The sequence below is a fragment of the Carassius auratus genome, unplaced genomic scaffold (genome assembly GCF_003368295.1).
Source record: "Carassius auratus strain Wakin unplaced genomic scaffold, ASM336829v1 scaf_tig00031959, whole genome shotgun sequence".
Classification (NCBI taxonomy): Eukaryota; Metazoa; Chordata; class Actinopteri; order Cypriniformes; family Cyprinidae; genus Carassius; species Carassius auratus.
This window is the reverse complement of record NW_020525964.1, coordinates 350496-372500: the sequence shown is the minus strand read 5'-3', so window position 1 is coordinate 372500 and position 22005 is coordinate 350496. Positions and strand designations below refer to the sequence as shown.

Below are 22005 nucleotides of genomic sequence, written 5' to 3'. Positions count from 1 at the left end.
CTCTCACAGACACACTCTCTCCTCTCTCACACACACTCACAGACTCCGGATGGTCCTGATCTCTTCAGATGGACTGTTATCAGGTGTGAAGAGGAAGTGTTTCTGTGGGATCTGACGGTCTGATTTGAGTCACGTGCTGCAGCTGAAAATAGAGCAGATTCTATGTTTCTCTCGCTCTCAGATGAAGGTGGTAATTTTGTGTGCTTTGACTGAGGGACTCTGGGAAAGTGCTGGAGGTGTTTTTCCAAACCGCTGCAGTGTGTCCCGTTACACGTCAACATTAACGGAGGGGGGTCGGGTCACGTGTGTGACCGACAGATACGGTCCTTATGAGGCACACAAAGGAACATTGAAAAAATAGAATACAAAAAGATTAGAAAGGTAGTTAGATTACTTTTGCCAAAGTTAGAGAGTCTAATAACGATGGAAGAGATGGGTTTGAAGACTGTTCTTGAAGATGTCTTAGGATTGAGTTGGGGAGGAACATTTCATTGTAAAAATGAAGACAGAAACATGATTGATGGATTGATGGATGGATTGTGCAGGGTCAGATGGAGGTCAGGTGAGATCAGGCTGATGAAGACCGTGTGTGTCTCTGATGTTTCTCCTCATGTGACGTGGATCTGTGTCATGTGATCTACTTTTAATGACAAACTTAAATGTTGCTGAGTGTGTGTGTGTGTGTGTGTGTGTGTGATAGAGTGTGTGTGTGTGTGTGTGTGTGATAGAGTGTGTGTCTGTGTGTGTGTGATAGAGTGTGTGTGCATGTGAGTGTGTGTGTCTGTGTCTGTGTGTGTGTGTGTGAGTGTCTGTGTGTGTGTGTGTGTGTGTGTGTGATAGAGTGTGTGTGTGTGTGTCTGTGTGAGTGTGTGTGTCTGCGTGTGTGTGTGAGTCTCAGGAAACACCTCCAGCCGTCCTGCAGCTAACCGTGGGCGTGCCCTTTGACCTGTGATCAGATGTCAGCTGCAGTACTGAGCTCAGATCAGAGACGGTCAGTCTTCTCCTCTCACTCGTCCATCTGCTCTCTCTCTTCCAGCTTTCTCTCCTTCACACACTCTTTGTCAGTTGTGCTCAGAACAGTCTTTAGTAAAATCACTGTAAATCTGCCTCGGATCATCCTGCACTCCTTTGTTTTGATGTCTCTCCATCTCTTTGATTTTCTTTATTTGTGCAAACCTTTTGTGATATATGAATGATATGAGGAGGGAGTTTGCAGGTGAATGCAAAGTTAATTTTGGAGGAGCGCCATGCATTCAGATCTACTGCACACAGCTGAGCGGTGTTTGTGTGAGGATCTGCATCTCAGCTGTTTCTCCGAGAAAGCTGTGAGATTAAACTGAGAACAAATGGAAGCTTTTACTGAAGTCTCCTGAGGAAAGTCCTTGGTAAACTCAGACGTGTGTCCTTCAGACGCTCAGAGCTCGCTGGCTCAGGAATGTGAGGAGAAACACTGCACGATGACCTGATGAGCAGCAAACATCTCCTCTGTGATGTGTGTGTGTGTGTGTGTGTGTGTGTGAGCTCACACACCTCTTATTTCTTCAGCTGTGTGTGACGGGGCGCGGATGATCTGGGATCAGTGGAGGTCTGTCAGGGTTACAGCGGGTGAAGAATGTGTGCCGTCCAAACAAACACACACACACACACACAGAGAGAGATTACAGAAACCTGCGAGAGAACACAGAAAGAACAGATATGGAAACATCTTTCAGCCTCAGCATAAAAACTGTTTTCTTGACATTCTGAGTTTTATAAGTCAGACTCAGAATTCTGAGCTCATCTTGCAATTCTTTTCTGTCTTTCTGCTAACATTCCCATAATGAAAATATTATTTCTGTATTACATCCAGTTTTAATGATAAAGATAACCAATAATTTAAAACACACACACAAACACATTTTCATTGGTTGCATGAACATTAAGGGTACAATTCATTTTCTAATTTTGAAAATATTTTGGGAATGTTCAATTTGAAGGTTTGGTAAATTTTTATTTAAATGTCCGGCAAATATGTTTCAGGAAAAATAGTTAGGGTTACGTTTCGAGAACATTATGAAAGCCAGATAACCTTGAATGGAGGTTCTGTTAACATTAGTTTAAAACTCAGAGAGAACTTTGCCAGAACATTAGATAAAGTTATGAGAAAGATCCCTGATCGTGTATGAACTCGTTGAGAGATGTTAACAAAAAGTCTGAATATACCTTTCTTATTTTTTACTCTGGCCAAAATAAAAATGATAAATAAATTAATAAATAAAATGGGATTGTGAGATGTAAACTGGAGAATAAGGAGTAATTTAATAATAAAAATTTTAATATAATAATAAAAAACAAAGCTGGGTAGATTTACTTTCAAGTTGTAATCCATTATTAATTTCACATTACTTGACAAAAACTGTAGTCTGTAACGTAATCCATCCCATTACACATTAGGATATGTGATTACTTTTAGATTACTTTTGACATATCACAATGATTTAAATAAGATGATCTTGTACCATATTGATATGGAAATGCAATATATATATATATATATATATATATATATATATATATATATATATATATATATATATAATCCCAAACTGGGATTCATAAAGGATGTTTGTGAGTTTAATGAAAAGCAAATAATGAATTAAATCATACAAATTTAGAAAATGAATTAAAACAATTAATTAAAGTCATCTAAAATAAATAATTTAAAAATAACCTCAATCAAAATAAAAAGTTTTTATTTGTTTACCTGCATGTTATGCTTCAGAGAAGACAAAAAAAGTTTGGGAATCCCTGCATCACATTAGAAATAAGTTAAATGTGTGCATTGTGAGACATAATAATACACTGTTAAATAACTTAGTGAGTGATAATTCAGATCAAATCGAGTGTGTTGATCAGTAGCTGATGCAATGTGGAAATATTGAGAAAACTCTTCTTAAAACTGGAAGGATTTCTGTTAAACCCAGCGCTCAAACTGATCTTTGAGTCAAACTGAAGACTTTCTGAATCTAGAAAAGCAGTTTTATATTTTAGAAAGGAACATTTAAAGATGAAAAAGAGAAATTAAAGTGAATCAATAAATTCTGAACAATATATAATCCAGCTCTGATAATAATTCAACAGACGGACAGACAGATTCCAACACTTCAGAAGCGATTTATATATTTACTTATTTAAACAAAAAATGTTTTTGTTCTTTTAACCCATTCAGTGTCTTGATTGTGACACGTCACTGCGCGTTCAGGCCTGACTAGAGACGGAGTCCAGCTGGGAGCGCGCGTGGAAGCGCCGGTGTGTTGCCGTGGTGACGGTGGACCGAGCGCGCGCACGCGGGAGGGAGAGAGAGAGAGAGAGAGAGAGGGAGAGAGAGAGAGAGAGAAAGAGAGAGAAAGAGAGAGTGTGCTGGTGAATGAGTCCATGAGCTCGCGGACGGTTTAACGGAAACCTTCGTTCTCTGGATGTTTGAAATCACCGACTTTCCATCGCGGGACCGTCCGGCCGAGGAGCGCGCGAGCGTGAGTAGCTTTTGTTCTCTCAGATTTACCTCAGATTTGCACATTTACCTCAGATTTACCTCACGATCGCATCAGATTAACGGAATATATCAGATTCGTCGTGTTTAACGTTAGACCGGCCCGATGTGAGGACTTCAGGCAGAAAGTCGCTCTTTTGAATCGGTTTCTCGGTCTTTTATCGGTGTGTGTCCAGAACGGAAAGTCGTGGCAGAGACACGAAGAGTTCCTCTCTTAACTTACTTTGTCTCTGCAACTTAACGTTACTCGTTTTTATTTGGTTTAACGTGAAATAACTTGAGGTTTAAGAATAGAGCTGGTTAATCTGCATTTGATTTTCGGTTAAAGGTGATTTGGTTTCCGTGAGGAACATTTCACTCATTCAAACTGAAGCTTCATTTATCTCTTTATTCGTTCAGAAACACACAATTATACCGTCACGGCGTGGATTGTGTAATAATATTAACGAAAATATTAATATTAATCTCTCGGTTTTATAATGAATCAAAGGTGCTATCGCGGAGAAATCTGTTATTTGATGAGTACCATGGTAAAACAGTGTGAAACTGATTCTCGTTGCTGGCTATAAAGGTATTGATGAGAGTTTTGTCATGTAATTAATGAATGTGGTCTTAATATGTTAATGATGAGAGATCTGTATTGTTTTATTTCTGTTATTGTCAGGCAGATAATAGATATCGATGTTAATTTCATATTTAACTACAATTTTGCTGTGCATTATAAAGCTTGAAGCCAGACTTTTACTCACATTCATTGTTTAAAAACAGGCAAAGTAGTATAATATCCCTGCTTTAGGGGAAATAGTTTTGTGTAGAAACGGTTTTTACTCAGAAATTGCTGGTAAATTTTAAATATATATTTAAAAAAACTCTTTAAGTAGCACATTGAATTTAATAATGAAATAAACGTAATAATTTGAAGTAAAAAGACGGTATGTTCGTACACCAGTAATCTTCTTTTTCCAATAACCTTGGCTTTATTGACATTTTTTGCATCTAGGACCCAGCTGCGTCCCACAATGCCTTGGGCCCATGGTCAGATTGACTGATCTGGGCTCAGCGTGATGTCTTTTTTCCCCTGCGCTGGCCCTTTAAGGTCTGTTTGAGGTTAGCTGGTTTACCAGTGCTAGATCATCAGTGAACGTTCACTTTATGGAAGCTAAGAATAAGAGCGTGCACGGTCCTGCCGCTCTCCACTCCAACCATAAAAACACAGACGCTTCATTACAGGCCGCTCAAGCCAAGAGAAAACACACGCGTCCCTCTCATGCACTGCCAAGATAGAGACGCTGTCCTCCATTCAGAGCGACTCCATGAAGCAGTGGAAACTCAGAGCCGCTGTTTGTGGGCCGTCCGGTAAACACTGTGTGTTGTTTGGATCTCAGACCACACAGTCTGTCTGCGTCTCATTCCTGCGATCTGATCTGAATGTGTCCAAACCTAGTGAGCTTCCTACAGAGACAGCACTTCAGACCCTCATAGACACAGATGCAGGAATATCACGCTGATTTTGGCCAGATTCTAATGAGAACACAAACTGACGTGATCTGCAGTGACTTCTTAGACTTTTTAGAACTACAGTTAATTTTTAACTACAATAACTCATTGTAGAACTGATTCATTTTAGAAATGTATTGACTCGTTTCTGATCCATGATTCTTTTTTTCAGAACCATAGTGATTCATTTTTTAAAAATATATTAAATCTATTATAAACTATAATATTTCATTTTGAAATATAATGATTCATTTTAAAACTGCTGTAATTCATTTTGGAACAATAATGGTTCATTTGGAGTAATGATTCATTTCTGAAATCTAATGATTCGTTTAAGAACTGTAGGTAATTATTTTACAATTATAGCAATTCATTTTCAAATTAAAGTTATTTTTTTAGAATGCTTGCGTAGTGATTTATTTTTTAGTTCACAGCATTTAACTGCAGTATTGTGTATTTTTTTACAGTAAGATCATCTGTAACACGAGCCAGAGTGTGTCTGTGTGTGTGAATGTGAAACCCGAGTCAAATGCAGTGTTAAAATGCTAATTGAATGTGTGCTGGAGGTCAGAGGTCAAGCAGACACTGCTGTTTGCAGCACAGCTGCTGGCGGAGCTCATCAGCATGAGAACACGCTGCGTTCTGATCGTGTGGATGTGTAGTGTTGTGCATGAGAGTCGACGGGAATCTGGATGTGGCCGGTTCTGTTTAAGTGCAGAAGGGCTTTAAATGGGTCACATTACGTGCTGGAGTTTCCATGCAGCGCTCCCAAAAGGAGCATGTTTGATTGAATTAAAACCAGCCGGGCCGCGCTGCCTTCAAATCAAGCCCAGAGCTCAGAGCGCCAGCCGTCACACGTCACACACACACACACACACACACACACACACACACACACACACACACATACAGACAGACAAAGAGAGTGAGTGTGTCCATCTGATGTCAGGTGATCTGTAGATCATTGTCTTCATTGTGCTCTGTGTGTGTGTGTGTGTGTGTGGTGTTCAGGGTTTGTGCTGTAGTGCAGGTCAGTCATGCACACTGATAAGATTAGTGCTGTAGTAAACCAGTCTCTCGTTCTTATCTCTCTCTCTCTCTCTCTCTCTAAAGTGTGTGTTTTTCATCTGTGCTGCATCAAGCAAATTCCTCCTGCTCTCTCTCTCTCTCTCTCTCTCTCTCTGTCTGTCTCTCTCTCTTTGTCTCTGTGCGGTGTGTGTGTGTGTGTGTGTTGTCCTCATGAGCTCACGCTGTGTTTTCTGTGAAAGCAGCAGGGTGTGTTTTAGGATGGAGGAGGTTCATCTCACCCACCGAACCCCCGCACACTTCAGGACAGTTGTTGTCTGTCTTTGTTCTCAGGGGACACTTGCAAGTGCTCGGGGCCCCGCAGGAGCCGCCTGTATTCATCTGCACTGCTACACTTCATTCAGCGCTGGAGATGTGTTGACTGTGTGTGTTCACTAGATTATGCTGTAGTGCAAACACACTCTTGAGTGTGATCCAGTTATCATCATGTGATGTGTTAATAACCCAAAGCTGTATGTAAATGAGCAGCTGCAGTGGCCAATCACAATAGAACTGATTTTCATGATTAGGTCTGCAATCATTAGTTTTTTGGAATATAGTGATCAATTTTAGAATTGCAGTGATTGATTTTGTATCTATAGTGATTCATCTGTTTAAAAGAGCATTTGAGTACTCTTTTGAACAAGAGTGAAATTTTAGGACACATTTCAGTCATATTCTCTGCGTGAGCCCTTGGATGTTCCCCAGTGAAGGTCAGAGGTCGCTGAGAATGCCTGATATTTCTGTGATATTTCTCACTGCGGTTTATGGGGATGTTTGGGATGATTGTGAAGCAGGAGAGAATGAGCTGAAATCACTGACAGACGGACAGTTTATCAGTGGGTTCAGCAGTTCATTTGGTCAGCATGAGTGTTTCAACAGGAAGAGCTCTGTCAGGAGACAGGAAGTGCTCTGTAAAGGCTTATGGCTGTTGTGAAGATCAGTAACGAGATCAGATCTGATCAATCTGTGTATTAATGTTTAATATTCCACCCAAATGTGGAGTGTTGATGATGTGTGGTTGTAAACACATGAGAGACTGTGTGTGTGTGTGTGTGTGTGTGTGTGTGGGATTTGTAGATCAGGACTGTTTCACCCCCCCCCCCTCCCATTCTGAACGTATATTTTAACAGATTGTGGTGAAGAACTTTGAGTTCTGGCTTGTGTATTATATGCTTAACAATCACAGACAGTAATGAACTGATTCAGACTTGAACTCCTCTTGTGCTTCTGTGATTCTGTTCTTCTGAGTGAACTGCATGACTGTATTCTGTGTTTATCATCCGTCTCTAGTAGATGTGTGTCAGATGAGTCTCATTAGAGTCACCAGAGATCAGTATTCCTGTAACTCAGACAGTAGGTCACAGCGCTAGCAACGCCAGAGTCACGGGTTCAGTTCTCAGGAGTGACATGTGAACCTTTACTGCCGTGTCTGCTGAACTCTGCTGTTCTCCGGCAGAAACATCAGGACGATCGTGTCAGATGTGAGAATCTAGAGTGCTGAAGTGCCTCTCGCTGCATGTGTTCTCTAATGGACTGGTCACTTTCCCGTCTGACGTTCATGACCCGTGATGTCACTGTGCTGTGAACCGCAGTAATCAGCTCAATTGTGCTCGTGTTTGACATGTTATGCCTGACAGAGCTCTCAATCGTGGCTGTGTGTGTGTCCCGTGTCAGCTGTCGCTCAACACACACTTCATGATTACTGGACTGAAGCGAGTATGTGTGTGTGATCAGGTGTGTGTCAGTGTTTCCTGTAGGACACAATCCTACTGTAAGACGAGGAAACGGTGTGTCATTAAAGACCCTCACTTCTTCCCATCAGCCCAGCTGCTGTGCTGTTTAACGCTCTGAGTTTGGACACAATGGATGTGTCCTGTTGTTCAGAGCCCACCTGCCGTGGAAAGCCCCTCCATAACAAACCCCCGAAATAGAGCCGCTCCGCTTCCTCTGATCAGATCACATCGCTCTTCCTCTCCGAGTGTTCTTCATAGAGTTCAGATAGTCAACCAAAACTGAAGCAAAAAAATCTTTTAGTGTCATTTCTCAATGATACTAAAATAACACTGATATTAATATTATTATTACTATAATTAATATTACTAATGTTGTAGTCAGGAGTTTCCTTCTGATATGTTTTATGTAGTATAATTTCACAAAACTACAGTCAGACCATTCTGTTTCTGCTTCAGATTTTGAAATGACACAGTCTGATTTAGATTAAAAACGGTGTGTATGCTGCATCTTTGTTTGAATCATGATTAAAATCACGTGGTTGGCTCTAATTTTAGATGGAAGGAGCACAGACAAAGCCTTAGTTTGTTTATATGAAGATATTTCTTTTATTTGTGTAACTTAATTATTTGATTTGGGGCTTGTTTTAAAATTTCAGTTTAGATTAGTTATATTTTGATTTCACAAGGAAACGTGCAGCAGTAGACTGATAAAACGACACTTTTCATTTACTGTATAATGTCTTCAGTCTCGTTTTGTAAAAAAAAAAAAATACTGTGAGAAAATCAAATTGTCAAATCAAAATCTTCAAATTGTGTTGTGTTGTGAATCGTTGCATCCCTAGTATCATTATTAACAATAAAATAATATTATAATACATTTTTCAAATCAAAAAGGGAATTAAAATACTTTTTTAATGGAAACGTTTAGTTTTTTGAAGATGTCTGGAATCATAAAATGATTTGTGGTTAATTGATAACCATAACAACTCTCCCAGTTTCTGTAAATAAAAAAATGGAAAATAAGCATCTTTTTAGTCATAATTACAGGAGAAGTTATTTCATCAGATCATTACATGCAGCACTGATTGACATGATCCTTCAATGTGTGTGTGTGTGTGTGTGTGTGTGTTAGTAAACCCAGATCCCATGATGCTTGTGAGTGTAAATCATTGACCGTCACTCTCAGGGATGTTCAGTAAACACAGGGTGTTGATGTGACCCCTGTCCATCAGCGGGTGACCGCTGACCTCCTCGGCTCCAGTAATGATGCTGACGACTGTGAGAGCTGATGAGCTGAGAGTGAATACGGTCAGTAGGTGACGTGTGTGTGTGTGTGTGTGTCCTGCAGCAGGAGCAGATTAAACTGACAAACAGTGGTTCTGAACAATAGTGCTGCGGATATCCTCCTCCTGCTGCAGGGGCTGCTGGGAGCTCTAGAGGGTCAGAGAGGAGGACTGTTGGATATCAGGCGCTCAGAGCTGCTCACACACACACACACACACACACACGGTGTGTGGCTCCAGCGGGAGTGTCTGCTTCTGCTTGACCACCCGCTCAGATGTCTGCTGTTCTCCATCATGAGACCCGCGCCTCTGAGAAGGAAAGGAGGAAATCAGCTCTTCAGCTCCCCTCACACACACACACTCACACACACAGACACACACACACACACTGGATGAGTTCAGTATGGCGCGCCACTGATCACTGCTCATTACAGTACAGTGATAACAGCGCCAGTGTCACATGACCTCGGCTGATTCAGTGAGGGGCGCCAGTGATCAAATGAACCAGTCAGCTTTATTTAAAAAAAACACATTGTTTCAAAGCAGCTTTACAGAGAGAGAGAGAGAGACAGAGATTTTTTTATTTAACCAATAAAATCAGAAAAATGTAAATGGAGATAAACGGAATTCAGAAAAAATTAAAAGGGAAAAAAAATGGAGTTTGGGAATAAAAATTGTTGTGTAAAATCAGACACACAGCAAGCCGTGTGTGGAGTATGTTCTGTTGAACAGTCTTTAGCTGCTGTTCTTCATCATGTGACCGTCAGACGTCTCTCCTGAGGCATTATGGGAGCTGTTCACCTCTCAGGTGCAGGTGTTCTCCCGGCTGAATAACAGTGCTCCTGGTTTTCCCACGCTCATGATCCACAGAGCGAACCAGTGAAGCTTTAGTGAAGTATTAGCACTTCCTGTGATAACAGAAGAGAGACGAACACACTCTCTGTTTGTGGTTTGTTGTTGTGATGGATTGTGGGATGAGTGTGAAAACATACAAGCGTTTCTGTGATCTAAACCTCACGACACGGTGATGGCTGCTTCTGGAAACTCGTTCAGCGAGAGAGTGTGTGTGTGTGTGTGAGTAACGCTCGGGGAATGATGCAGCCGTCTGTGGGGCTTGTGCTGACGATGACATCACTGAATCCCAGTCCTCTGTTGTGATGTTATGATGAGTTTCTCCTGGATACTCTCACACTGAGCCGCCTGCGCTGGACTGATTGTGTTTGGCAGCGTTTCATCACAGATCATGTGTTTGTTTTATCAGCCAATAATCTGTTGAGGGACGGGTTGCCGTGGTTACGCTCCGAGTTCTGTGAGCGTTTCTTTCTTCTCTCTCTGTGTGTGTATCATAAACATGATCTCACTGAACACACGTGTGCATGAGGGCTGTTTTTCCATGAGCATCATGTTTGTGGAGGTCAGAATCCTGATTCCTCTGGACGCTGACGCTGAGCCAGATGTAGATGATCAGAGCCTCCAGGAGAGACTGGTGTGAATCTGCTCGAGCACGGTTTGTTCTGGGTCTCTTCACACGCAGCTGATCTGATCACTCATTACAGACGCACATCATTTGACCTCTGAAACTGACAAATATTCAACATTTTTCTTATTGCATATTTCTGATCAAACAGGATGTTTTTTAGGAAATCTTTTTTATATTTTCCCAAATGATGTTTTTTCTGGACTCCTTTTTAATGGTTAAATTTAAATGTTAATGTTTTTATTAATCAAAAGGCATGTCTAATAAATAAAACCCATGAAACCTATACACGTAAGATCAATATATTATTGATATTTAACAAATGATTAAATATTTAGGGCCATTCATTCACACAGAGACGCACAGAACATTCTGGATTCTCATTTAAAGTATTTTTGCGACTTAATATTTCCAAACTTTGACAAATTCCCTCTACGTTTTCTGAATCACTAAAGTCATATTAAACATAAGTCAGTCATCGGCTGGGGCGTAACGGTCAATGTGCACATGAACATATCAAATCTGACACGTAAGCTCACGGGTCACATGACCAGCGTTTATTAACCCTGTGCCATCCTCACAGGAGCCGATGATCATGTGATCAGGGTGGAGATACTGACCGATCCTGATAATCATCGTACATTCAGTTTTATGATCGGATGATGAACTTTAGTGGCGTTAGACTTTAGACAGCAGGGCTTCATCCGCTCCTGCCAGACTGTGTGTTATTGTAACCCAGATTTGGCTGTAGATGGGCCCCGTGGGGGCGGGGCCTATAGTGGGTGGGGCCATAGAGATGACATCACTGCAGCAGAACACGCTTAGACGTGAATGAGACGACACTGGGATTGAATTCATGTGTCTTCATTGAGTTTAACAGAGCTGAAACCAGGTATTTACTTGAGTGTGTGTGTGTGTGTGTGTGTGTGTTTAACCAGACTTGTGAGGGTCAAATGTTTGTGTCCTCAGCAGTTAAAAACACTTAGAAATGTTTCTAATCATGTTTGTGTTTAAATCCAGTGTTTTGTGTGGGTTCCTGTGCGGGTTTGTTCAGGATTAAATAGAAAAATCATTAACCTGATAGGAATGATACTGTAGAGTGAAACAAACAAGTGTCTGACTTTCATTTGTGAAGAGCTCAGGATGATCACACACACACACACACACACACACACGTATGTGAGGTTTTTATCACTCATCAGGCTGCAGTCAGAGGTCAAGTTTAGAATGTCATGTGATCTGAGCATTTGGTTTCAATTTCTCATTTGTGTGTTTCAGACAGAATGAGGCCTTGTGTTTATACCTGCGTGGAGTCCGTGTGTGTGTGTGTGTGTGTGTGTGTTTATGGACTGCACACATATGACGGTCATTATTTGCAGCTGGTCAAGTTAGTAGTGTAAACAGTAGGTTAGTCAGACTGGTTCTGAGGCTGTCACTTGTGGGTAACTTTGAGTTAGATGCTTGTCTGTTACAGGCTGCTGTTGAGTGTAATGAGATGTAATTGTTAGTGTTGATGTTTGACGTCTTCTGTGCTGTTGATGAAGAACAGATATACTGCTCATCATATAACATGACCAGTGTCTCGTGAACCCATTCCCCATCATTCCCTGTGCTGCGCATCGAGTGTGTTCCTGCAGGGACTCGGGGTGTTCGGCTGGTTAACCCATGACATCATCCACATGTGTTGGTGGTCAGCAGCTGAGTTCAGTCACAATCACAGCACAGCATCAGCACATCACGCTCGCCCGGAGATCTCTCCATCACAGCTGAACCGACTAAAGATGCCAACTGCACATTTGTTCCGCCAGAGCTGTAAAATAATAGAAAACATCATAAAAAAGCAGTTTAGAACAATGGTTTAAAGAGTTTGAGCAAGCTATATAGAAGGAAAACATTACAATACAGCGATCATGTGACTTAAAAAGCGAGTGGATTGTTATTTTTAATATTTTGCTGAATTAAAACTTTGTTTATATGGAAACTTGTTTCCACCACAGAATAGAAAAAACCATAATTGTGACACATATCGCTAGTCTGACATTTCCCCTCACAGCTTTAAGTTTCACAGTTCCATTAAAAAAAAAATCTAAATTGAGATAAAGTGGCAACTAATCATTTTTTAATGCCGTGAAGGAAAAAAAAGACTAATGAAACTGTAAACTAAACTTTAAGTGTTTTCTTCTGTGGTGAAACGGCTTCCATACTGTGTGTGATGCTTCAGATGATGTTTTTGATCGCTGTATGTCTGTTTGTGTCTTCCTGCAGCTGTGTTTGTGAGGTGATGGTCAAACTTCTGCACTAAGATGTAGAAGAGGAGGAGGAAGAGCGACAGAAAGAGAAAGAACCTTGAGTCTGAGCGACACACTGAGAAGAAGAAGAAGAGGAGAGAGAGAGCGAGAGAGAGCGCTGTTCAGACTCACCGCTCGTCCATACCACACACACACAGCTCCCTGTGACCTCTGACCTCAGCCGTGCACCATGTGTCACGTGATCGTGACGTGTCGTTCGATGCTGTGGACGCTGCTGAGCATCGTGGCGGCGTTCGGTGAGCTCATCGCCTTCATGAGCACCGACTGGCTGGTGGGCTTCCCGCGGACACCGGACACCGTCTTCTCTCCGCAGGGGGCCACGGCGGCGGGCGAAGCGTACCGCCCCACACTGGGCATCTACGGCCGCTGCATCCGTCTGCCCCACCTGCGGCGCGGTGTCCTGTGCGGCCCGTACGCCGTGCACTTCTCTGAGATCGCCAGCAGGTTCTGGCAGGCCACCTCCATCTTCCTCGCCGCCGGGATCCTGCTGCTGTGCGCCGTGGCCTTCATCTCCGTCTTCACCATGTGCTTCCAGAGCATCATGAAGAAAAGCATCTTCAACGTGTGCGGCCTCCTGCAGGCCATCGCTGGTGAGACACACACACACACTCACACACACACTCACAGTCTCATGAGGTCAGTGTATTATTAGATACTCATCCCATAATGCACTGGGAATGGAGTGATTAATCAGTAACCGTACAATACAAGACTGATTTCAGATGCAGTGATGGACACATGCAGGTGTGTGTGTGTGTATGTGTGTGTGTGTGTGTGTGTGTGTGTGTGTGTGTGTGTGTGTGTGTGTGTGTGTGTGTGTGTGTAGCTTTGAGACCTTCAGACCCTCAACAACATGTGGAAAGAATTTATGACCTACTTTCATTTCCTTACATTATAGCAGAGCGATACACACACCTAACACACACACACACACACACACAGATTGTTCTGGAAGACAAGACAGAAGTCCTGTTGAAGACGTTCATGTTGTTCAGTGTGTGATTCATCACCGCGTCTGCTCATGAGTCCAGGCCGCTATTACTTTCCCAATGTGGAAAACACAGATTCTGCTCATCATAACGGAAACTTCCTGTATAACGGAGTTATGATAATAAATACAGTGTGTCGTTGTTTGTGAATATTCTGTCAGTCTGCATGATATGTGTGTCAAGAAACAGAGGAGAATGATCTTATTTATGTAGGACATACTAATAATATTGAAACATTATTAAAACACTATATCTTAAGGAATATTACACCATTTTTATTCCATGTTTTATTTGACGAGTCTGAAGGCTTTGAGAACTTGAGTGAAGAGAAACTCTCAGTTCAGACATCAGATGGCTGTTATTGAGTGCTGTTTCTGTGGTTGGTTGTGAGTGTGTTGATGTGTCTGTGCTCCGTCTGCAGGTCTGTTCCTGATCCTGGGGCTGATGCTGTATCCCGCCGGCTGGGGTTCAGATAAAGTGCAGGGTTACTGTGGCCCTGACGCCTCGCCCTATCAGCTGGGCCTGTGCTCCATGGGCTGGGCCTTCTACACAGCGCTGGGCGGCACCGTCCTCACCTTCATCTGCGCCGTGTTCTCCGCGCAGGCCGAGATCGCCACGTCCAGCGATAAAGTGCAGGAGGAGATCGAGGAGGGCAAGAGCTTGATCTGTCTGCTGTGAGGACTGGAGGAGGACTGGAGCGCCTGTGGATGTGACTTCCTGTGTCTGTGTCTCATGTTAGATGATCTGATGTGTGTCCGTCTGATGTAAATATACCTGTATATACTGTAAATATGATTGTGAAGGATCGTGGGTTCCAGTCGCCCAGAAACCACTGCGCCGCGTCGCTCGATCTCGTGTGTGAGGAGACGATTGTGAACGCTTATCCAGTGCCAAAATCACACCATCCTGATGCCTTGAGCCGCCGAACCAGACCTGAGACCCACCGAACCAAACACCTGTCTGTCTGTGTGTGTGTGTGTGTGTGTGTGTGTGTGTGTCTGTCCCTCTGTGTGTGTGTGTGTGTGTGTGTGTGTGTGTGTGTGTGTGTGTGTGTGTGTGTGTGTCTGTCCCTCTGTATGTGTGTGTGTGTGTGTGTCTGTCCCTCTGTATGTGTGTGTGTGTGTGTGTGTCTGTCCCTCTGCGTGTGTGTGTGTGTGTGTCCCTCTGTATGTGTGTATGTGTGTGTGTCTGTCCCTCTGTATGTGTGTATGTGTGTGTGTGTGTGTGTGTGTGTGTGTTTGTCTGTCTGTCTGCTCTAGTTCACTTGTTTATCATCATCTCTGCCAAATAAAGAAGCCATGACTAAACACAAGCGTCGCTCCACTGACTTTTTTTCACTTGAACTTCCTGCCAAACCCTCTGGAGGTCAGTGACCCCTGCAGCACTGGAGGAAGTGTGTGTGTGTGTGTATGTGTTAGCTTTCTTAGTTTTATTTCAGTTATAGTTTAAGTGATTTCATTTTGATTTTTTTATTTGTGCTTTTTTAAATTGTAGTTTTTTATTTAATCAGTTTTTATATTTCCATATAGTTTTTTAATTATAGTTTTAGATTACTATGAAGAGTTCTGCCACATAATAATTATAATAATAAAAGTAATTGCAACTTTTTATTCACCATTAACTTTTTTCTCAGAATTGCATAAACTCAGAATTCCAACTTTCTCACAATTTTGTTGGCGACTCGCGATTGTTTTTTAAATTCAATTTTTTTCTCCACCACATATTAAGAAATAAGAGGTAATTGTGACTTTTATTTCTTGCAATTTCACTTTAAATTGCAAGAACTGAATTTTGAGATAAAAAGTGATAATGTTTTTTTCCTCTGGTGGAGGAATGGAGCTTCCTCAGATCACAGTCTGTAGAGCAAGAGTCAGACTTCAGAGATGCAGTTTCTCTCATAATCTTCTGAATCTAATAATGATCAATCTGTCTGTTTACTCTTCTTCATGTCATATAAACCTGTAGGACTTTGTTCACCTGAAAACAAAGGAAAACGTTTTTTTTTTTCTGGTCCATGCAATAAATGTTGATGGGGTCTGATGTCGTTTGAACTCCAGTCTGGGCTTTAGCTGAAGATGTGCTGAAAGAAGGTTTGATTGATATTTGGGAGAATAAATGGATGATTTTTAGGTGAACTCTTTAAAGTGGCGTTTCTTACATGAGCAGAGTCTGATCAGCCCTGGAGACTCAATGATCAACCATCAGACTCACATTAGATTGTGTTTATACTGCAGAAGAGCTGATGTGAGTGAATCTACACACACACACACACACACACACACGGGCCAAAGCCTGACTCACATCCTGTGTCATTTACTGAGAGAGCGAGCGAGAGGACAGCAGAGAGAAAGTCAGGCTGATTGTTTCCAGATTGTGGTTTGTGCGCCAGTGAAACTACACTGAGTGTCGGTTGTGTATCATAAACTCTTTTTCTTATTAAGCCATAATGACTGCAGCACACGGTGACCTCTGACCCCACATGTGTTGCTGACGTGCGCCAATCAGAGACGCTGTACAGAGTGACAAACGACTGCAGAGTCAGAGAAACTACAGAAACAGAAGGAAGCTGTGAAACACAGTAAATCACTGTAACATTACACTGTGTGTATGTGTGTGTGTGTGTGTGTGTGTGAGAGACTGTGTGTGCGCGCGCGTAAGTGTGAGTGAGTGTCTTGTGTGCGTGTTCTTTCATTCGTTCAGTTTAACTTAAAAGTACTTAACTAAAACTATAATAAATAAAAAAATACTATAGACTTTTAACTAATAAAAATGAAAAAACAAATTACTAAAACTTTAAACAAGAACAAAATAAAAATCTAAAAATGACTAATTCAAAGCACAATAGTTGTCCCGTGAGCGCGCAGCGCGCATCCTGTGTGCAGTTCCTTTCTCGGCCGCAGGAGGCGATCGTCATCCAATCAGCGCGCGTGTCTGTGTGCTCGTGCTCGCTCTCAGCGCGCGTGTGCTTGATGACGAGCGGATGTGTTATCGATTATGATTGTGTGATTGAATGATTATATCGCGCTTCTCTTCAATGTCTGATCAGAGTGTTTGATGAAGCGGAAGCAGCAGAAGTTCTGCCGCTGTTTGTCTGCTCCGGGGATCCAGAGGAACGCTTTTGAGGTGAAAATCAACCGAAAGAAAGTTCGATGTTCTGGGGCGCAGGAGCAAACACTCCGTGGGTCTCGAGGTCCAGAGCTATCCGATGTGTGTGTTTACTGTGACAGTACCGTGGTATTCTTGAGTAAACACTGTCACTACAGTGTTCTTCTGTTGTTGTTATTATTATCATCTTATCGAATAAAGTGCTAATGAATCTCAGACGAGTGTGTGTGTGATTCCTCAGAGGAAGGAGACTCTCCTGAAGGACACAAACAGCTCGTTCATCGACAGACGCTTCGGTGAATATGACAATAAACTCACACCTGAGGAGAAGATCCTGCAGAGATGCACACTGGAGAGACAGCTGACACGCACACACACACACACACACACACACACTCACTCACAAAGACACACACACACACACACACTCTCTCTCTCTCTCTCTCTCACACACACACACACACTCTCTCTCTCTCACACACACACACACACACACACACACACTCTCTCTCTGTCTCACACACACACACACTCTCTCTCTGTCTCACACACACACACACACACTCTCTCTCTCTCTCTCACACACACACACACACACACACACAGGATCATGAATCAGAGCAGCAGCGCCACACACTGGTCAGAGCGGTCAAGTGTCATCATCTCAGTCTCACAGGCTGCTACAGTGCTCAGTAATACTTTCACTTTGATTATTAGAATACTTTAATTTGTATATTTTCTTTCTAATTTAAGTCTGTTGTGTTTGCTTTTTTTTAATCTCTATACAGGATTTTTTTACATCAAGTTAAACTTGCCTAGGCAGCTAGCTGAAATAATATACGGTTGATTTTCATTTTCTGTATTTTATTTTATTTCAGGAAACGTTTTATTTGAATGAAATGAAAGGTTGTTATGGTTTTAGTTTGAAAACGTCTCTAGTCTCCAATAGAAGATGTTTGACCATTGCTGTGAATTGTATTTATTTAATGTATGTTGTCTATGTCACCCATCATACAGTGTGTTTAGCGTTTGATGAGTAGCCACTGTGTGTGTGTGTGTGTGTGTGTGGTGTTGGCATGAGCAGCAGGAATCTGTGTGTGTGGTGTGATCTGGTGTGTCAGGGTGGAGTGTCACGTCTCTCTCTGATGAGACATTTTTTACATTCTCAAGTGTCCAGTGAAATCATCTGATCAATATAACGAGCTACTCATGTGTGTTTCCTGTCTGCTCATGTCCATCATCACGAGCGAAGGCTGAGACGATGTCCATGTCCACACACACACACACACACACACACACACACACACACACACAGACAGACACACCACACACACACACACAGACAGACAGACAGACACACACACAGACACACACACACACAAGGTGTTGCAATGAATAGATATTTAAGAGATCATAAAGTGCATTTATTACGAGGCATTAGAATACTGCTGTAATGCATTATCTATAATACAGTGTGTCGTGTGTGTTTCAGGCTGCCGCTCATTGATCTGGATCTGGTGAAGAGATGCACGTCGCTCTATAAAGACCTGCTGTCATTCGCTCACATCTTCCAGCCAATCAGAGCGCTGCTTCTCCAGCATCTTCCTGTGGAGAGTCACCCGGTCCCCATCCAGGTTCATTATCTACAGCACACATCACACTCACTCTCACCAGCTCGAGTCATTCATTCCTGAGAAACCTTCCCAGCATGCACCTCTGGTATAGTATAAGAAAATATAGAGCAGAGACAAGTGTGCATTGAAATCAAGCTTTATTTAGTTTGGAGACAGGTTTATTCATTGTGACTGTCAGGAGCCGGTTCACTCTAGTTTAGCAGGTGGTGTTTAGTGGAGGCTGATCTTCAGGCCATAGTCGTGTGAGTCTCTACAGTACGGGACACAGACGTGCTTCTCTCTTCTGTCACCGCTTGGGAAAACAAGACATACCACACATCAGATTTAAACCCAATCAATCATCTCCTAAAGCTGGGATACTCTACATGACTCCATTCACAGTCTGGACGAGTCGACGTTTTTTGTGTTGATGATTTCAGAAAGAATCGAGATCTTTGAGCTTCAGATTTGTGTTCAGTCGCTAGAGATCAGTTTTTGAACACATTATTTCCAAACAAGGATTATTAATGCACGGGATCTGTCGCGTTCAAGTCCCGGGAATCTCGTATTTATAACTTGGGAAGTCGTAATTATGACATCAGATGAGTTCAAGTCATTTTGTTTGGAGCAACATGGCGATGTACCTTTTAATAAAGTTGCAAAAAAGGTGGAAAAGTTCCAATAAATTTCAGAAATATTCCAGAAATTTTGGAAACATTCCATGATTTTTTTGGAATATTCCAGGGATTTTTGGAAAGTTCAAAAGTGTTCAACCCTAGACTTTAATAAACACCTTCTTTTTTTTTTTTTTACTGTGCATGTACAAAATGATGATTAGACACTGAATTAGATGTTTTTGCTTTGTTTTTATTTACTTTACGAAATATATCCTGTCGTTTTAAGTGCATGCAACTTAGCTAGTTTTATTGTAAATAGAAAAATAATAATTTATTCCAGCAAATTGACTCTGTTTTACACAGCTGGGCTTACAGAAGGGTTAGACTCTCACTCTGAATTATGATTTAATCGTTAATCGTCTATCTTTCCGAACGTGCCAGTTGTTAGTGTTTGATTCCTAATTGTTTTCTGAAAGTCATGTCGTGTATTTCAGCGACCTTTAACCCTTACCTGCTGCGACGGAGATCCCGAGCCGCTTCTCCTCTGCTTCCAGAAGCTTCCTGTAGGTGGCGATCTCAGCGTCCAGCTTCAGCTTGATGTGGAGCAGCTCCTGGTAGTCAGCCATGTATTTCCCCATCTCCAGCTTGGTCTGGCACAGCTGGCTCTCCAGCTGGACGATGATGTCCTCCAGACCGGCCGTCTTGTCCAGGTGTGCCTCCTCCATGTCCTCCAGCTGCTGCTCCAGCGCCCCGTTCCTCGCCCTCAGCCCGTCGATCTGGTTCTGCAGATCCGTCACCTGGTTGTGGAAGACGCTGATCTCCTCCTTCATGCTCTTCATCTTGTCCTCGTGTTTGCTGGCTTGATCCTTCAGAGTGTCGAATTTGCCCTTGTACCACTTCTCTGCCTCCTGGACGTTGCGAGCGGCCACAGACTCGATCTCGGAGCGCATGTTGCGCAGGTAAGCGGCCAGATCCGGTCTGTCGGAGTCCAGCTCCACCGTCACCTTGGACTCCTCGATCTGCTTGAGGAGGTCCGACACTTCCTCGTCGTGGAGCTTCTTCAGGAACTCGATCTCGTCCACCAGCTGCTCGATGCGCTTCTCCAGGTCTGCCTTCTGCAGCGTCGCGTTATCCACGTCCTGACGGAACTCACGGAGGATCATCTCCGCCTCCTCTGTGGACCACAGAGAGATTTAGTCATGCAGTAGACTCTAACTGGCAGTGACCCTTTTGAGTTTCATTTCATTTGGTTAAATAAAGGTTAAAATGGTTTTATGAAGAACATCCATGGAGTCTTCTGTATCTCACATCTCACCTTTGATGGCCATCTCCTCGTCCAGCTTGAGTCTCCAGACCTCCAGCTCCTCCTGGATGTATCCTCTCTGGATGTCAGCCGCTCCCTTCTCAGCGGTCAGGGCTTCGATCAGGTCCCTCATCTCTTTAAACTTGAGCTGGTACTCGTCTCCGAGGCCGGAGGGTCCTCCCTTGAAGCGTCCCTGAAGGCTCTCCAGCTCGGCTCTCAGAGCGCTGTTCCTCTGCTCCAGCGCCTGGACCTTCTGGATGTATCCGGCGAAGCGCACGTTCAGCTCCTGCATCTCCTGCTTCTCGTCGGCGTGGAGCTGGTGGATCTCGGTGGCCACTTCCACCGGCTGGGCCTGGACTCCGGAGCGTCCGCGGCACCGGGACGGAGACGGGCTCTGGACCCTCATCCTGCTGGAGCCGCTGACGCTCAGGCTCTTCTGTGAGTACGACGAACCTCTCATGATTCAGACTCGGAGGAAGCTTTGGCTCTGGGAGACGCTCGCGGGGTTTATATGGGCCGGTCAGGAATCTGGCAGAGTCTCTAGAAAGTCTTGTGAGGTTCTGACGGGTTTAAAAGCAGATCATGACGCTCCTGCCAGAGTTTGAAGGCCAGTGTTTCTCATTATCTCTCGGATCGTTGTCATCAACGGCTCCTCACACTCCTGTGTTACTGTAATCTCAGTTTCCAAATAACCTCACACACACACAGTCCTGGAATTCATGGGCTTTACTAACGAACACACACTCTGTGACACACACTTTTCCATTTGTTTGTCAGAGTCTGTGGAATCCAGTATTACTGAGAAACTATGATATATTAATAATTTGAATTAGTGTTTATATTTGCAGTTTGCTAAAGTTTTAGTAGTTTAGTTTGCTGTAAGTTTATTATATATATATTTTTTCAGTTGTATTTGTTTTATTTAATATTTAAATAGTTAATTTAGTACATGAAGTTATACTAAATAAAAATAGTAAATGTTTCTTTGGCAACCATCTGAAATAAAATAAGTTTAAGTATTTTTTTATATTTAATTTGATTTCAGTTAACATTTTATTTGAAGGATTTTTCTTCTTTTTTTTAGGTTTAAGTGTGAGCTATAACAACCCTGGAATTCTTTTTTTTTCTTTTTCTGGTCATCTTTAATTTTCATTAATATATATATATGAATCTTATATTTATATGAAATTATTAGTCTTTTGTGAGTAGATTAAACAAGCACATGAGGTTTTAACTGGTCAGCTACATTACAATCAAAGCCGCTAAAGGTTTTCTTTCTTTGCGTCGGAGCCTGAATCTGACGCATGACGTGATGCTGTGCTGCTCTCCAGAATGTGTTTGTCTCATGAGAATATTGTGACATCCTCAGCGTTTCACTGACACTGACTGATGAGTGTTAATGGAAGTACACACACACACACACACACACACAAACTCACTTTATAAAACTATTTGTCATTTTGCAAATAATTCCTAACCCAT

General features: G+C 42.5%; 2 protein-coding genes and 1 long non-coding RNA gene across 4 annotated transcripts; 2 read left to right on the top strand and 1 right to left on the bottom strand.

The window, feature by feature from the left end:
• The first annotated feature begins 3334 nt into the window (after positions 1-3334).
• Positions 3335-14939, top strand: lhfpl2a (LHFPL tetraspan subfamily member 2a). 2 transcript variants are annotated; one of them, XM_026252819.1, is made up of 3 exons: positions 3335-3512; positions 12853-13486; positions 14307-14939. In XM_026252819.1, the coding sequence occupies exons 2-3, from the start codon at positions 13066-13068 to the stop codon at positions 14561-14563; spliced, it is 678 nt and encodes a 225-aa protein (XP_026108604.1). In that variant the 5' UTR covers positions 3335-3512; positions 12853-13065; the 3' UTR covers positions 14564-14939. The 2 variants fall into 2 exon arrangements, with proteins under 2 accessions (XP_026108604.1, XP_026108605.1); XM_026252820.1 differs by lacking the exon at positions 3335-3512 and adding an exon at positions 11422-11479.
• Positions 14940-16529: 1590 nt separating this feature from the next.
• Positions 16530-18616, top strand: LOC113080764 (uncharacterized). The gene is made up of 3 exons (XR_003282017.1): positions 16530-17092; positions 17232-17286; positions 18483-18616. It is a non-coding gene; the product is annotated as an uncharacterized LOC113080764 (long non-coding RNA).
• Positions 18617-18744: 128 nt separating this feature from the next.
• On the bottom strand, positions 18745-21252 carry LOC113080763 (vimentin). Its single transcript, XM_026252822.1, has 3 exons — positions 20536-21252; positions 19732-20394; positions 18745-18916 (listed from the first exon to the last, which is right to left on the bottom strand). The coding sequence occupies exons 1-3, from the start codon at positions 20981-20983 to the stop codon at positions 18852-18854; spliced, it is 1176 nt and encodes a 391-aa protein (XP_026108607.1). The 5' UTR covers positions 20984-21252; the 3' UTR covers positions 18745-18851.
• Between the last annotated feature and the right edge of the window lie 753 nt (positions 21253-22005).

Coding starts and splice junctions, on each gene's coding strand:
- lhfpl2a (XM_026252819.1), top strand. CDS start 13,066: ATGTGTCACGTGATCGTGACGTGTCGTTCGATGCTGTGGACGCTGCTG. Junction 13,487..14,306: donor CCTCCTGCAGGCCATCGCTG/GTGAGACACACA, acceptor CTCCGTCTGCAG/GTCTGTTCCTGATCCTGGGG.
- LOC113080763 (XM_026252822.1), bottom strand. CDS start 20,983: ATGAGAGGTTCGTCGTACTCACAGAAGAGCCTGAGCGTCAGCGGCTCC. Junction 20,395..20,535: donor CGAGGAGATGGCCATCAAAG/GTGAGATGTGAG, acceptor TGTGGTCCACAG/AGGAGGCGGAGATGATCCTC. Junction 18,917..19,731: donor CGGGATCTCCGTCGCAGCAG/GTAAGGGTTAAA, acceptor TGTTTTCCCAAG/CGGTGACAGAAGAGAGAAGC.